The sequence below is a fragment of the Dasypus novemcinctus genome, chromosome 20 (assembly GCF_030445035.2).
Source record: "Dasypus novemcinctus isolate mDasNov1 chromosome 20, mDasNov1.1.hap2, whole genome shotgun sequence".
In the NCBI taxonomy this organism is placed as follows: Eukaryota; Metazoa; Chordata; class Mammalia; order Cingulata; family Dasypodidae; genus Dasypus; species Dasypus novemcinctus.
This window is the reverse complement of record NC_080692.1, coordinates 9,290,194-9,306,312: the sequence shown is the minus strand read 5'-3', so window position 1 is coordinate 9,306,312 and position 16,119 is coordinate 9,290,194. Positions and strand designations below refer to the sequence as shown.

General features: G+C 37.5%; 1 protein-coding gene across 6 annotated transcripts in view; it reads left to right on the top strand.

Annotated features, from left to right (window-relative positions):
• CELF2 (CUGBP Elav-like family member 2) overlaps positions 1 to 16,119 on the top strand; it is an 840,440-nt gene that overhangs the window by 247,039 nt on the left and 577,282 nt on the right. For 2 of the 6 annotated variants that reach the window (XM_071210067.1, XM_058282413.2), the window contains exon 1: positions 6,645 to 6,859. The exons of the other annotated variants lie outside the window; for them this stretch is intronic. In XM_071210067.1, the coding sequence (XP_071066168.1) occupies positions 6,822 to 6,859 (38 nt within the window). In that variant the 5' untranslated portion in view covers positions 6,645 to 6,821. Of the gene's footprint in view, positions 1 to 6,644; positions 6,860 to 16,119 lie in introns of those variants that run through there. 6 annotated transcript variants of the gene reach the window in all.

Here is a 16,119-nt window from a genome sequence, read left to right as displayed (position 1 = left end):
TACCAGTCAGTTATTTCGCAATATATCCCTCCTTCGGGTTTTTTCTGGTGCTTTCTCCTGATTAGAAGTTGCTATGCATTTGGGGAGCAAGAACTACACAGAAATGGCATTGCCTTTCTGAGTGCATCATAACAAAAAATTTATGATGTCAATACACTGTCTTACTGGTGAAATAAATTTTGGGCACGTGACTTAAGTGGTGTCTACCAGGTTACTTGACTGTTAACGTTTTTCCCTTGAAATTCCATGTCTTAGGGAAGTAACTTGAAGACAATGCAAATGCCCAATTTCTCTTCAACCTTTGTCCTCTAATTTTAGCTTCCATGGGTCTACAACCATGTATTTATTATTACTATGGATTTTTTCACCTATTTTCTATTTCACTCCTTCTATATTTACTAATTGGAATTCTTAGGGAAGAGATGTCCCTTCTTCCTGATTGATTGCTTGATTATCAGTATGAACTCGTGCTTTTCTGTGGATTATTATCCAATACCATCGTCATTTTAGTGCTTCGATTGTTGCAGCTTTGCCATTAAGAGCTCCTGGGGGTTCATTTCTATGTTCTGCTGACATGCTGCCATCCATGCTGGAGCAATTCCTGACGTTATGGCACCTCAGGATGCTCCAGGCTCCTCTAGTATTTTCTTTATCCCATCCCTGGGATCAGACACTTTTCCAAGGAGCTCTGGTTTCTTTTATTGTACAATGGCATTTAGAAACCAACATCTGGACTCTAGGTAAGCTATTACTACAGGTGAAGCATTGCTTCTAGGCCCTCTGAGCAGACAGAGTTAGGACACTTCTATATTTCCATATATGCATCTAGCTGCATATATATGATAGATGGAACTTTATGGATAGATGGGTATAAATATAATACATACATATGTACATATATATTTAACATATATACTAAAAGCTATGAGTCTATACTGATAACTGATAACTATAATGATATACTGATAACTGATTTCAATTCAATACCACAAGTTCATTTTCACCTTCCCTCTTTCCCTGTAACTTCTATCTCCAACAATGGAAAACCTAGTTCTCATTATCTAGAAACTATTTGCTTATTTATTCAATCCTAGCATATACATAAAATAGAGTCTGAATTTCTAACCCTGTGATAAATTTACTATTTAGATTCTCATACAGCATTTTGTTTGTTTGTCTTTACCCCTGTGGTATGCAATCAAAATGTTGTTTTCCAAAGTTGCTTTGGTTAGCCCTTCTCTTCAACACCGCCTTCAGTGGGTTCTGTCTTTAATCTGTAATGCAGTTAGCTGCATTTATGACACTGTGTTTTATTTTGGGTTTCCCATATATCTTGGATTAATTTTTTTTTTTTTATGGGAAGCATTACTTTTGATTCTAACAGTCAGAGTTACACAAAAAGTTATCCTCAGAAGAGTGCCCATGCCTCCTCATTCTATGCCCCATTCCCATTCTCCCTCTCCATTCCCGCCCACTCCCATGTAGGTAATCAGTCTCTTTCATTTCTGGCTTATCTTTTCTGTATTTCTTTTGCACAAATGTGCAGATGCATGAGTATTTTCTTATCTATTCATTACCTTTCTTACATAAAGATAGTATTACTGCTTCTTTTTTATACTTTGCTCTTTTCATTTAACAGTAGTATATCCTGAAAATTACTTCATATCAGTTCACAGAAATTCCCCTTATCCTTCTTTACAACTGCTTAGTAATCCATTGTGTGGATGTACAATAGTTTAATCAACTGCACTCCTATGTATTGGTATTTGCTTAGTTTCCTAGAGCTGCTATAACAAAGTATCACAAATTACATGGCTCAAAACCACAAAAAAATTTATTATCTTACAGTTCTGGAGGCCAAAAGTCCAAAATCAAGGCATCAGCAGGTCATGCTTCCTTCAATGTCCATGGGGAAGAAACTGTTCCATGTATCTTCCAGCTTCTAGCAATGACTTGCCAGCAATCCATGATGTTCTCTTCCTCAGTTGTCATAAAATATTCATCTTTCTGTGTCCATACATCCTCTTCTTAAAAGGCCATTGTGGCAATTTGATATCATTTATGAATTCCAAAAAGATACATTGATTATGTTTGTAAACTGGTCTGTTCCTCTTGGCATAGCCTTTGATTGTATTAGATTCAGCTGAGAGGTCTTTGATTAAATTATACCAAGATTAGGGCATTCAACCATGTCGTTAGGGCATGAAGGGTTGAGTCCATGCCCCTTGGGTGGGCTGATAAAATAGACTCTCACACAGAGGTAAACAGAAGTAGATACACAGAGAAGATACACAGAGGATCCTACGGCTTGGGAAAAGAGATGAGCCTGATAGTTTACGGGTGACCTTGTGAAAAGACCAGAGCAGCTGAGCCTGGAAAGAAAGAGCCCTGGGAAGAAAGCCAAGCCCTATGCCAGCTACAACTGAGATCAGAAGAAGCTGGAACCATGGAGCCTTAAGAGGAAGAAGGAAAGCTGAACCCTCACAGACATCACCCGCCATCTTGCTTCAAAATGTGGCCAATGGCTTAGGGTGAGAAAGTACCTCTTATCGTACCTTGAGTTGGACTCTTTAGGGCCTGGTAACTGTAAGCTTCTGCCACAAATAATTACCCTTTATAAAAGCCAACAGAGTTCTAGTATTTTGCATCAGCACCCCTTTAATCAGACACTAATCATTTTGGATTAAGTGTCCACCCTATTCCAGTATGACTTCATTTTAACTTGCCTAATTTCTTCTGTATCAACTCTTTTTCCAAGTAAGATCACATTCTGAGATCCTGGGGGTTAGGACTTTAACATATATTTTTGGCAGACACAATTCAATCCAAATTGGTATTTAAGTTGTTTTCAATATTTTGCAATTACAAACAATGCTTTAAGGAATAGTCTTATGAGTATGTATTTTCATATGGTGTTAGGTGTATCTTCAAGGTAGATATATGGAAGGGGGACTGCTGACTCAAAAGATACATGAATATGTAGTTTTCCTAGGTATCTTTTGATTCCGCAGTCTCCCTTCCAAAATTTGCCAAATTCTTCTCCAGAATTGGTATATCAGTTTTTATTCCTACTAATAATGTATGGAAATAAGATGTGTTGTCATACTGTTTAACTTTTGCCGATATGATAGGTAAGAAATACCTTCTGTTGTTTGAAAAATAAATTTAAGTTTAAGTTGGTACTCATAAATTTAAGTTTGCAAGACATTTTATATACTTTTCATGAATTGTCTGAATGTTTTTCCCATTTTTCTATTGGGTTTTGATCCTTTGTCTCTAAATGTTTAAAAAGTTCTTCATATATTTGAGATATTAACCCTTTGTCCATGGTATATTTAACAAACATTGTCTTTCAGCTCATTAGTTGTCTTTTGACATTACTTGTGTTTGTGTGTTTCCCTTGTTTTTTGCCATGCAAAACATTTTCATTTTCTGTAGTAAAATTTATCCATCTTTTAGTACTTCTGGATTTTTAGATATAATTCGAAAAAGAAGAGGTATTTGCTCATGTTTTCTTCCAATGCTTGTATCATTCCATGTTTTCGCGTTTAGATCTCTAATCAATTTGGAATTTATTCCTTTGGAATTTATTCCCATGTGTCACTACAGACCACTTGCTCCACCACTTCTTTACAAGAACATTTTTACTCAGGAGAAAGCAACTTACAATAAATCAGGTTAACGGAAATGTGTAGCATTAGGTTGCTTAATAAAGAAGATTTATAAGAAGAGTTTTAAGTTGACATCATTAGAGGCAAGATTCCCATTTATTGTGGCCACCTGGTTTGCTACAACCAACAAACAGGATTATTATTACAATTTTCTCTACCCTAGCAGTGATCTTGAGCTTCAGTGGAAAGGTACACTAAAGCAGGATTATAATCACTACTAGCAAAAGAGGAAAGGGGCAGCATCATGTGAAGCAGGGATTGATCTTTACGGTCCGTGGCCTGAGACTGGAATCTCAACTTTGGTAGCAACATTCTGAAAGCTACATATTAAGCATTTCTGTCTTTTTGCTCTCATGGCCTCTATTGCTGTATTCATTCATTCATTCACATAAATACTTTTTGGGTACCTCCTGTGTGCCCAAGATTGTTCCCAATTCTGGATAAATAGTGAAGAGAACAGTCTCAGCTCCCACAGAGTTTATGTTCTCTTTTGGAAGGTATTTCCTCAGTCCATATATTCTCCTGATCTACACAGTAGTCTTAGTCTTTACCGGAGAAAGTTCCTCCAAACTTGGAAAGCACCCAAGGAAACTCATTGCGATTGAGCGTGTGAATCCAGCTGGCAGTCTCTAATTGTATGAAAGGTGGTATTTAGAAGCAAATCAAGATTCTTTGGACTGGAAGAGATTGTAGTGTTTTTGATGAAAAAAAAAAAAGGCCAGTTATAGGTATACATAATAATATGCTGTTTCTGCAAAGTGTTTCATGCTATGCAACTGGATAAAGGACTGCCTTTGAGAAACTAAGAATAGCTCACCCCTGATGAGAAGACACCATCTGCCCAAACTCACATTTGAGGATTCCCTCCTGACAGACGACTTACAAGTACAATGAATTTTTTAATTGGAAAATACTGCGGTTCCATTTTGTCTATTTTGCACTCATTTACTTAAGGCACAGGCAGCATCTTCATCTTAGTGATATTTCCTTCCTGTTGTTCATTCCACACCTGAAGTCATAATCCTCTTTGTGACATCTTAACCCATAAGTGGTTGCTATGGAAATGATTAGAATGTGCACACACAAAGGATTATTGCCATTGGTTGGGTACCATCCAGACCATACAAACTCTTAACAAAGACACTATTTTAAAGTGAATGCTCCAGTGAGAAAGTAGGGAGAAAATTGATTTCTGGAAGCATAAATACATTGATATAAGTAAAATGATTCCAGCTCAAGAACTCCAATCTAGCACCGATGGCCATCTCTGTGAATTCTAACGAGGTAATTATAGGATGTGAAAAACAGTTTTCTTGGCAACTCTTTTTCCATCTTCACATTGATCATGTTCTAAACAGATTTTTTAATATTTATTTGTAAGTGGATTTTTTTTCCCAAGTAGCTCAAATGAGACTTTGTTTTTTGAGGATCTGAAATGGTGACCATGATCCAAAGCACCTTGTAGAAACTCTAAAATGTCAAGCCCATATATACAATTAAGTACAAATGTTATCAGCTCACTGCCACCTATGTACTGGGAATAACGTTACCATCCAAAGTCTCTTGTAAAAGCATAATTTTCTTCTCTTTGCATTTTAAAAAAGAATCAGTGTTACTTCCCATCCTAAATCACTCAAATGCATGTCATTTCAATGCAGAGAGAGGCTAGGTGTAATTATTTACCTTTGCAAGAAACGAAGAAATCTTTTGGTCAAAAATTATCCGTAATAATACATTTAATTTAGTACTTTTATAAGCAACTCCCTATCATATCTAATTGTCCCCAAGAAAGGAAGCCTTTTGCAAATGACAATATTGCTGTTGTGCCACCCCAGCCATCTCTAGCCCGAGTCCCACTGTGGGTGCCACACAGGCCTCATTCCATCAATAGCACATCCTGACCTCCACGGCAATTCTCAAAAGTCAAAATACAATTCTCATTGCATCACTTGTCTTCCAAATATGCATTTTTATCCGCACCCACTATCCTAGTAAAAATGATCCCACCATTTTTTTCAACAAGCATTTATCAAGTGTCTACTAGGCATGGGACCCTTGCTAGATGTACATTTTAACTGGTCAACAGCTGGGTAGATTCGTCCACATGAAGACACTTATCTTTGCCCTTCTTCATTATTTATGGATTTCTTTCTGCTGGTCTCCTACTCTGACAAGATCAAGATTTCTAAGCCAGAGAAAGACTGCCTGTGAGGATTAGAAGCCTCTTCTTAGCTAAATCCACTCTCTATCTAAACTGGAAGCAAATTACCAACCTTTCCTGTTCCCAATTTACCAGCTTGTCCTATTTGTCAGGGGTTCATACAAGGGGTTCTCAAAATGACCCACTCATAGTGAGACTTAGAATCCATAACCAGAGCATATAGTTTCAGGAAAACAGGCTCAGAGACATGAAGATTAGTTTACTCCTGTGGGAAAAGTTTCTTCAATAAAAGCTATGTGGTATGTGCTTGCTGTCAACTCCATTAAAATTATGCCATGAAAAGCTATAGGAAGAGAAAAAAAAAAACTATGATAAAAACTGAAAAGACATTTGCAAGGAGGCCTGTTTTATGGACATGCCTTGGGTGTTTATTTCCCCCCAACATCGCACAGCAAACCAACAGAAAAAGTTACGGAATGGGAGTCAGAAATCCTATGCAAACTAGCACTTCCTTCCTGGACCAAAGCTGCTGCTTCATCACCTTGATTTCTTATGAAATTATTATCCTTTTCATGACTCCTAATCTCTTTCTCTAGTTTTCAAGTCAATTTCCTAGGCCACGTGCATTTGTTCGATCTCTTCTCCTAGATCCATGTAAACATTTTCACATGTTCATCCAAATTCCTCTGTCTTCCGCACCCCCACTGAGCCGCTTTGAAGTTGAGAACTTGGCAGATCCTTCCCAGCAAAGCAGCATGCTTCCTCCTGGGGGTTTGAGTTGTGTGTTGTGTTAACCTCCTCCTAACCGGCTTGCTTGCCAATAGTTAGTATAATTTTAAATCAGTTCCATTTCCCTCCAGTGAGTAGATCCATCCACATGAAGACCACTTAGCTGGGTCCTGCTTTATTATTTATGGATTTCTCTCTGTGGGTCTGTGCATAATGAAGGATGAGTGCTCTAAAAGGACTCCGGAACTGGCTGGTGACAGATGCTCCTTATCTTTAACCTTGACCTAAGTGTCTTTGGGTAAGTCTCCTCACCCTCAGTAATTTCTCAATAAGCCTTTACTTGAATAGTGATGATAATCTGGCCTTCTCAGCTATTTCGTGCTATGTGAGGGCAAGACAGTGTTTTGAATGTTGCTTGCCTCATGTTGATATTATTTCCTGCCCGTCATTTGATTTGGATGACATGGAGATGGAAATGAACATTCTAAAAGATAACATCCTTATTTTGCATTTTTGCCTCATTATTAATTCCCCAAACTGCATAGCTTCTGCCAGGGCCATTTCTCATTTTAATTAGATGGCCAGTCCAGGGCGTGAATCCATGCCTCATCTAAATCTTAAACATTCATCGAAGGCAAATCAGCTCTCCTGCCTTTCTCTGCCTTCTTTCACTGTCTTTTACTTTTAAATCTTGCAGCAGAGTAAATTATCATGAAAATTGAATAGTTCGTGTCCTTTAAGGGCAGCAAGGAAAATCTGCAGAAAACTAGGATAATAGATATGGACAACATTGACAGAGACTTTAAAAATCAGATGTTTAATATTCAGTTGTGCGTTTATGTGCCAAAATATGTTAAAATCATTCTGTTTGCCTATAGAGAATATAAGCAGTTAGAGCTTACAGCCTCTATGTCAAATAAACTCATCAACTCTGACAACAAAAAAAGCTTAGATTTGGGATTGATTGGCCATTTTAGAAATTTAAGTGAACTATTTTAACTTAAAGTTCTGGGAGAGGCCAAACCTGAATATTAAATCCCAAAGTATGTTGTAGAAGAGAATTCTCATTATCATTCTGATCTTTCTACTGAGCAGAAACCAGCAATCATAGTGAAACCATTTCTTAATTTTTTAAACATGTTACTAATCTCTTAAACCTCAAAACTGAAGAGCTATACGGTACTGGTTTTAGGGTGACTATTCTTAATAACTTATATTCTTAAATGCACTAAAATTGGGTAACTGTCATATTACCACCAAATCATATTTCTTTACTGTTGTACAACACTTGGTCTTTGCTACTCAGTATCACCACAGGAAATACAGAGAAGGAGAAGTGGATACATTAATTTTTAAGCAAGAAATTGGTGCATCAGAGGGCAGCAACACCTCTTTAGGCATTGCCTAGCTTATAGTAAGTGCTTAGGAAAAAGTTGTGGGTTGTTTTTTTATATATATATATAAGGTGTCTTAGTTTAATCAAGCTGTTATGACAAATACCAACAATATGTTGGCTTAAACAACAGAAATCTTTTGTCTCACAGTTTGGAGTCTAGAAGGCTGCTTCCTTCTAGGGTCAGTAGCATTCTGGCTGGCCAGAGCTCCTTGGGGGTTCCTTCGCTTTCCAGTCAGATGGAAATGTCCTCTCCTTTCTCTTCTGGGTTCTTTCTGACATCCAGTTTCTGACTCCTGTTGAATTTATTGAAGAGTAATCATTATTTTTGGGAAATAGAACTTTTTTTGCCAGGAGCTTTGAAAAAAATATTGAAACTGTGCCTCGTGCTGCCCAGGTAGGAAAATACCCATCTTTGGAGAGCCTGTAGACTGGTGGACCTAGGAGCAGAGATTGTTCTGTGTTGTCCCTACACCATGCTGGAGTCATGCAATCTGAGGTCATGTCTCTTTCAATAAATATTTACCAAGTGTTTACTGTGCACTAGACTAGACACTGGGGAGGTGCTGTAAATAAAATTGATAGTCTGGCCTTGGCCCTCTTAGAGCTTTCAGTATAGTGATGCTAAAAAAATTAAGTATGCCAATAAAAAGATGAATTTTCAAATGATGGTAAGTGAAGTAAAGGAAATGAGAAAGGTATATTGGTAAAGAACAATTGAGGGGTGAGGTGGTAGGTAGCACATATGTAGACCTGAAATATCAGGAGTCAGCCTTCCAAAGAGCAGCAGGAAGGATGGGTGTGGGTTTGAGGGGCACAGAGCAGATAAACAGCCTGATGAGTGCTTCAAGATGGAGAAACACTGGTCTGGTTCCAGAACTTTGAAAAGCACCTTGTGGTTGGGCCAGTTTGGTAAGGCCTGGTCAGCCACTGTAGGGTCTGAGGTTGCATTTTGTTAAAAGTGCACAATGTGAAGGGCAGTCATTGTATAATTTTCACCAGATGAAGGATATGATCCAATGTCCATTTTAAGAAATTCTCTCCAAAAGAGGTCAATAGCAGAAGTGGAAAGATGAGAAAGAATGACTCACTTTGGGCATAAAGTGGCTGTGACCACAGTGAAGGTGACGGAGACCAGCAGATGGGTTGGAAGTGTTCTCTGTAAAGGAAGTGACTGTCCTCACTGGACTTAGGAATGGAGATAAGAGTGTCAAGAGTGAGTCCTACTTTCTGGTTTGCTGAAACAGGTGAGTGGTGGCACAAGTCCTGAGAGGGGAACAGGGAAGAGAGACAGGTGATGTTTAGGTTTGCTTGCTTTGTGGAAGAATGGTGGTAAGAAGTAAGAGTTCAGCCTATGGACATGTTAACTTTGAAATGCCTGCAAGACGAGCAAGTGAAAAACCAAACAGACACTCGTATATTTATTCTACAAGTATTCATTTGATGCCTAGTGTGTGTCATGCATCATTCTTTTATGATAGAAGATGAGTGATTCTGGATCTAGGGGAAATTTGGGCTGGATATAAAAATCAACTTAGAGGTGCAATGAGTGCTGGCTTCATTCCAGAATGTGCATTGCCTTCTACCACCTCTCTAATAGGCCATACCATAAAGAAAAATTTAGAGATACTATAAGATGAACTAAATTACAACTTTATCTACTGTTCATCACTGAGGATTAATGACACTTGAGTGACAAGAATCAGTCAGCAATATTTACTAACATTCCATGAATAAAGAATATTATCATTTATTTATAATAACAAAATCCTGACACAACCTAAATGGCTAACACTAGAAGAAAGGTTAAAGAGTAGTATATTCATATAAGAGAACATTAAGTAGTCACTGCAAATAATAGTTTGGGAAAATATTTCATAACAGGAGATCATATTGAAAACACATGGAGGGGAAATAGGCTACAAAGGCACATTTATAGTATGACAATTTTATTGAAAGATTAAATGCAATTGGTGCATAGAAAAAAGACTGAAAGGAACAACTACACTTATGAATAAATGTAAGGCTGCAAGGAGTTTTCATGCTTCCTCCATGCTTTTAAGTCGTCACCAGATATTTCATAATGAACATACCCAGAAGTCTACATTGAGAATGGTGGTAGTTACTTGAGACATGACAGAACTTACAGGGCCATGTACCACTATCGCCACTTCTCTGAAGTTAAACACATGGAATGGATCTAGAAAAACAGACCAATTCATTTCTCTTAAGTCACTGAAAGTATCGGGACTACTATCAGTGAGACCTCAGATATCATTTGGGTAAGACTCCAGGAAATTTTAGAAAAAATCCAACAGAGGTTCTCAACAGGAAGGTAAATAGATATCATATGAAATTGTTACTGTTAGCCAGTATTTATTGTGTAGCTACTAGGACTCAGACACTTTTTTAAAGTAGTTTATATTTAAGGAAGACGATTAGAGAATGTTAAATTCACTCTGGATGAACTTGAATTAAATATATCCCTGTCCCGTTAAATCCTCTAATGTAAACCAAGAAATTGAAAGGTTTTAATTAACAAACAAACAAATACATGCCCACAAATAGATGTGTGTATGCGAGTTCCATCCTCATATAAAGTTAATTAAGAATGATAGCATTAAATCTTGATTAAAACTTTTGTAACTAATTCTAATCCTTGTAAAGTGGGAGACTGCTGTGGCCTGTGTGTTGATTTATCATTAAGTAAAGCCCAGTTGGCAAAGGCGTCCTTGAACCTTACGTGGTGAGACACTGCTCCAGTGAGTTGCAGTGGGTGCAGATGGAGAGGTCCCCAGGGTGGCTAAATCTGTTCCATTCTTATTCCAGCGTAGACACTGACATCTCTAAAATCCAAATCCCTTTGCTAAAGCAGATATAAAGACCTACAAAAATAGTAAACATCACTTCTCAAAATAATTGTTTCAGGATTTCAAAGATGTCTCAGAGATGCCTAGAAATCCCTGAATATTCTTTGTGCTTTTTATAGAATACAGCAGGCTTAAGAAGATCACATTGTGCTGACAATGCCCGCCTTCTCTGAGAAAGAATGGAGCGTCTAGTTTGTGGGAAACCCTTATGAAATCATGGTCTGGAGGGCCATTTATAAATCACATTTTCTGGTGACCCTTCCTCCTGTCTTTTTGTTTAAAAACAAGTACCCCTGCCCTCCAAGCAATTGCACAAAATGGAGAGACAGCCCATTGTGCTCTGGGAAGAAGTTAGCTTTCAAAAGGAGTCAGCTGATTCTAGTCCGGAGGAAGAGGCAGGAATGTCCTGGAAAGTAAGGAATTATAATTCCAGTTCAGATATCATTCCAATTCTGTTCGAGTTTGTATCTGAGGAGGACAGAATTATAAGGCAATTCTTTAATGGACCACCCTAGACAGTCATTGGCTGTGTCTGTCATCTTGCAATTCCGGGCAGATGGTGCTTTTTGCTTTCATAGTTGCTTTGAATAGAGCTTCATGCTGAGGAGGCAAAGCTTTATGTTCATTCTCCATATTGGTCAGTCAGATTACCTCAGTTTTACGGCTGTCAGTTTCGTGGCTAAGCTTTGTTCGTTTTCATTCTTGTTACAAGGGTGTAAGGCGAGAGTGGAGATGGATTGGTATAAATCGTCTACATTCCTGGGTTTGGAAAAATCAACTTAATATTATCTTTTGAAGAGTTTGAATTAGGTATACTTATGAAAAATGTCATACTTCCAACTAGAGAATGGGAAAAAAATTTTTTAATTGAGTGAGAAAGTAAATAATCAAGCCTGGTTGCCAGTGCTAATGTATTCTTCTGCTGCCCAGCCCCGCTGACCTTGACATCTTTGATTAAAATTTAAAATACATTCACAAATCAAATAGACCAATGAAACCAAATACCAGAGCTGAGAAAAGATGTGTTTGCAACAATAAATGATGGCCTGCATAGGTCACCCAACTGACGAAAGTGAGGTTTTGAGGTTTGACCCCACCCAGTGGTGCTAGAACTGAAAATACTCAAGTGGACACAGAGTATTTTCAGCACCTACAACAAGACGTATGTCAGATCCACATGCTGGTTCTGCTTGACTTGTGCTCTTTCCTGGGTGATAGTCTGTCCTATGTCTGGTCCACAGAGACTTCAGGAAGCTTCCCGTCACTATCAACCGCTGTTCATCCATCCATCCTACTGTGGAATCCTCCTCAGTCTCCAAGATGACACTTTGTGTGTGTGTCTAGGAGCACGTGGCTAGTTAGAGCATTTAAATAGAGCTGACTCTAGAAATGTGACGGCTCTATGACATAGCAGGAGGGGGGCATTGTGGTGTTTCTTAATATTTCAAGATATTTGGGGAAATCTAAAAGAAGACATGCTAATTATAATTTACTGATAGTACCCAAAGGGTGAAAAGAGCTGGTACTGAAAAAAAAAAAAAAAGCCTACATGACAGGCATTTAAAGTGAATACTCTTGCTCAGAATTACCGTACTGCTACTCCTCAGATCAGAAGGACCGTCCTTCACATTTTCACAGACCATCTTTACATGTGTTTACATATGTTAGAAATGTTCGCGACCCTCGCTACAGAACATGCCCTGAGAGGGCTTTTCAGAGAATCCGACCCGTTAGAGCGTTGTGGAATCAATGTGGGTGCAACTTTCCCTTTTTCATTTTTAAATGGAAGCCATTACAGAATAGGAGATGTCCGAGTGCACCTCACGTAGTAAATGTCAGAATTGTTCAGTGAAACTTTTGTTTCTGTTTGTGTGTGCTTGGCAGGTTTGTGTACTGTTTCACAGTGTGAAATAAATTTCCAAGCCAATACCATGGGACGTTTATGTCCCTTGGATGACAAAAGGTCACACTTTTTAAAATGAATTCTGATTTCCAAAAAGGTGTGTGCAAAGAACAACAGTGTTGGGGGGCTTATCCATTTGTGTGTGTGTTTATTTGGTGTGATTCTGCAACCAAAAAAGTGATTGATTCACACACAAAAAAAAACATAAATATAAATACCTTAGCACAGAATGACAATGCTTCCCATCATTACTTCTTAAATTACAACATCCTCGTCCCTTGCCCACTGGTTGCATTATGGAAAATCGCTTATGAACCATGTCTATGAAAAGGGAACCCACTCCCACGAAAGGAATGTAGTCAAGGATTGTGAAACCCAACATCAAGCTAATCAAATGATTATACCTTTTCTTCTTGGGCAACTAAACTAGAGTACATTTTCTGCATCTTATATAAAGAAAAACACAAGTCTTTTAGAAAGAATTCAGAGAATGAGAAGTTTGACTTTTGAAACTGTAAAGCTCTTAGTCAATGCCCTTTCCTGGGTTTTAGGCACGTGTCGCTGACTTCCCAAATTAAAGCAAAAGCCTATGCAATAGACTATGCAAAGACCCTAGACCCTTCCTAAGGTCACATAAGTAATTCCAGAACAAAATTAATGGCATCTAGAAAACAGGCCACATTGCTTAACATGGATGCTTAATTTGTATTTTCAATGTGTATTTATAGGTAAGGGCTTGTTATGAATAGGATGTTCATCAGATCAAATGCATTGATGCAATTAAATTGCTGCTTGTTGAGACATGCTTTATAGCTCTTATTAAAAGTAAATATAAATAAAGGTTGTTTGGAGATCTGTGCATTCTGAAGGGCTTTTTTAAAACATTTCTCTAGAAAAGTATTTGAAATTAATTAACCATTTAAATTGTTGAAGCAGACACTCTTATTCAGGTTCTTTAAGATACTAGAGATATAAAGAACCAGACCTTCGACTGATGTATGTGAGGAAGCATGATAATAAAGAAAGAGCACCAAAGTGAACTCTGGTTTTTATATTTAAGAGTGCTTGGTCCCAGGACTGTTTCTCCTTTTCATGGGCTTAAGTCCAAATATTTTAGACTTTTTGTTAGGCTTTTTTCTTAGACTTTAACCCTTTTTGTCAAACTCATACACCATTTCATACACCATTAGTGTCCTGCTCCTGGTCCTAGACCTCCTTGACCATCTGAACTGTATTTGTCCTTCAAAGCCCAAAACAGTCTCTCCAGAGTCTCTCCTGGTTACCAAAGCCTTAAATGATAAAAGCTTCTTGAGTTCCTAAGCTATGAACTATTTGCTTCAACCCAATGACAATTAGAACAATCTTTGTATATTGTGTTAGTTGTGAATTTTTAAATCTGAGATGCTTTGTTTCTCTAAATAGAATAATGTCTTCCTGTGAGAGGGACCACTTCACTGGATTCAAAGATGACAACAATCAGTACCTTTAAAATTATTCCAAGGTCATGTCTACAAAAGACCAATAAAAGAAAAGGGAAGAAAAAAATAAAGGGTGATAAAATACAGGCTTGTCATCTCAAAATGTCGTAAAATATTCACATTAGGGGATATGAAGATTTAGTAGGTAATTAGAAAATAATTAGTGTAACTGTTTTTAAAATCAGTTTACACCAGATATTCAAGAGTTGTATAGAGTAGGAGCATTAGCTTTTCCTCTTTCTCACTTTTCCCTTTTATTGCTTCTACTTCTTAACTACTAAAACCCCTTTCTCATATTTATCTTTTATTGCTTCTTCTTCATAGCATACTAAAATCTCTAAGGTATTATTTAGGATGCATTTGGTTGCAAGTAACAGAAAACCCAGCACGAATTGCCTTCTACAATAAAGGGTGTTTATTGGTTTAATGCACCCGAAATCCTGGGGCAGTTAAGTGCTTCAGGTTTGCCTCCATCCACTACAATCCCTAAAATTCACTGGCTCTGCTGCCCTGGGTCTACTGGCTTCTTCCTCAGCTTGATCAGAGATGGAAACTATAGTTCACACCCAACACTTGCACAGGATGACTTGTCCAAGGAAAAAGGAAAGGGTCGCCTTTGTAGCTTCTCCCAGAAGAAAGGAGAACTTTCCTAAAATGAGCCTTCATGTCTCCTTGTGTCACGTCAGACCCCATGGCCATTCTCACAACCTCTACCAGACCAATCCAGCTCACTCCTGGAACAGTGAGCAGGGTCAGAGTCAACCGAGATTCCTGACTTGGGTGGAAAAGAGGTAGGTGCTTTAACAAAACTGGGAATCTTTGGGGAAGAAAAAGCCAGAGAGGCAACAAATCCTAACCTCTACTCCAACTTTTCATAAAGTCTTTTCTTTCTGAGTAGAACCAAAGTCTCCTGTCCTGACAACCATCTCTCTGGTATGTAGTATTCTGTGCTAGCTTTGCTAAATACAAAATGCTCCCTGGGCAAGGAATCTAGGTTTTCCATTGTAATTTCATGGGTATAGTATCAGGGGAAGATTAACTAATAAATTTTTTATTATTTTGGAAAAATCCATTTCATATAATACCAAGACTGACTTTTCCTCTGAATTCTACTTACCTTGAACATGGTGAATTACCAAAATACTGAAACCATTTCTTTCAATTTCTGCACATTTCTTTTTGTGCAAGGTCAAACTTTTCAGTCCACTCAATATTCTGACATAGCAGGTTTCTTAAAGGTGTTCAGTTTAAATTTGAAAAGCATTTAGGAAAATTTAACTCACTACTAATGATGATAGTTTTTTGTCACTACTGCCATGATCGTTTGCAGTAGTAAGGAAATTTCATTCAAAGGAATATGATTTTAAAATACACTTCTGTCTATAAGCATTACTCATGGTATCTAATTCTCCCAATATAATCAAAGAACAATTTTGATTATTTATAATTTGGGATGGAGTTTGTCTTTTTTTCACTGAAAATTAAAACCACGATCCTAGTTTTTCAATTAGAGAATTTATATTCACTTCTTCGAAGATGGGTTGCATTATATTGTGATTTACACAATCTATACTATGTCACATAGCTACATTTCATATTTGTTTATTAATTTTTCACTCTCAAGGACACCTCAAGTAAAGGAAGTATGTCTTTCTGATCTGTTGACCTTTAACGACTCAGTTATATTCATTTAAATCCACTGATGATAATAATGATATTTTTATTGATGCCAATATTTTTCTTTTCTTGAAGTACCACCTTATTAAAATTCTTTTGTGGTCAGTTATTTTCCCTGAATCATTGTCCTAGAACATGTGAATCTCAAGACTGTAAAAATCAGTCACACTTAAAGAATCAATGTTTTTGTCATTCACTGGACAAAAGGTCAATATCCATAATTTAATATAATCGTAT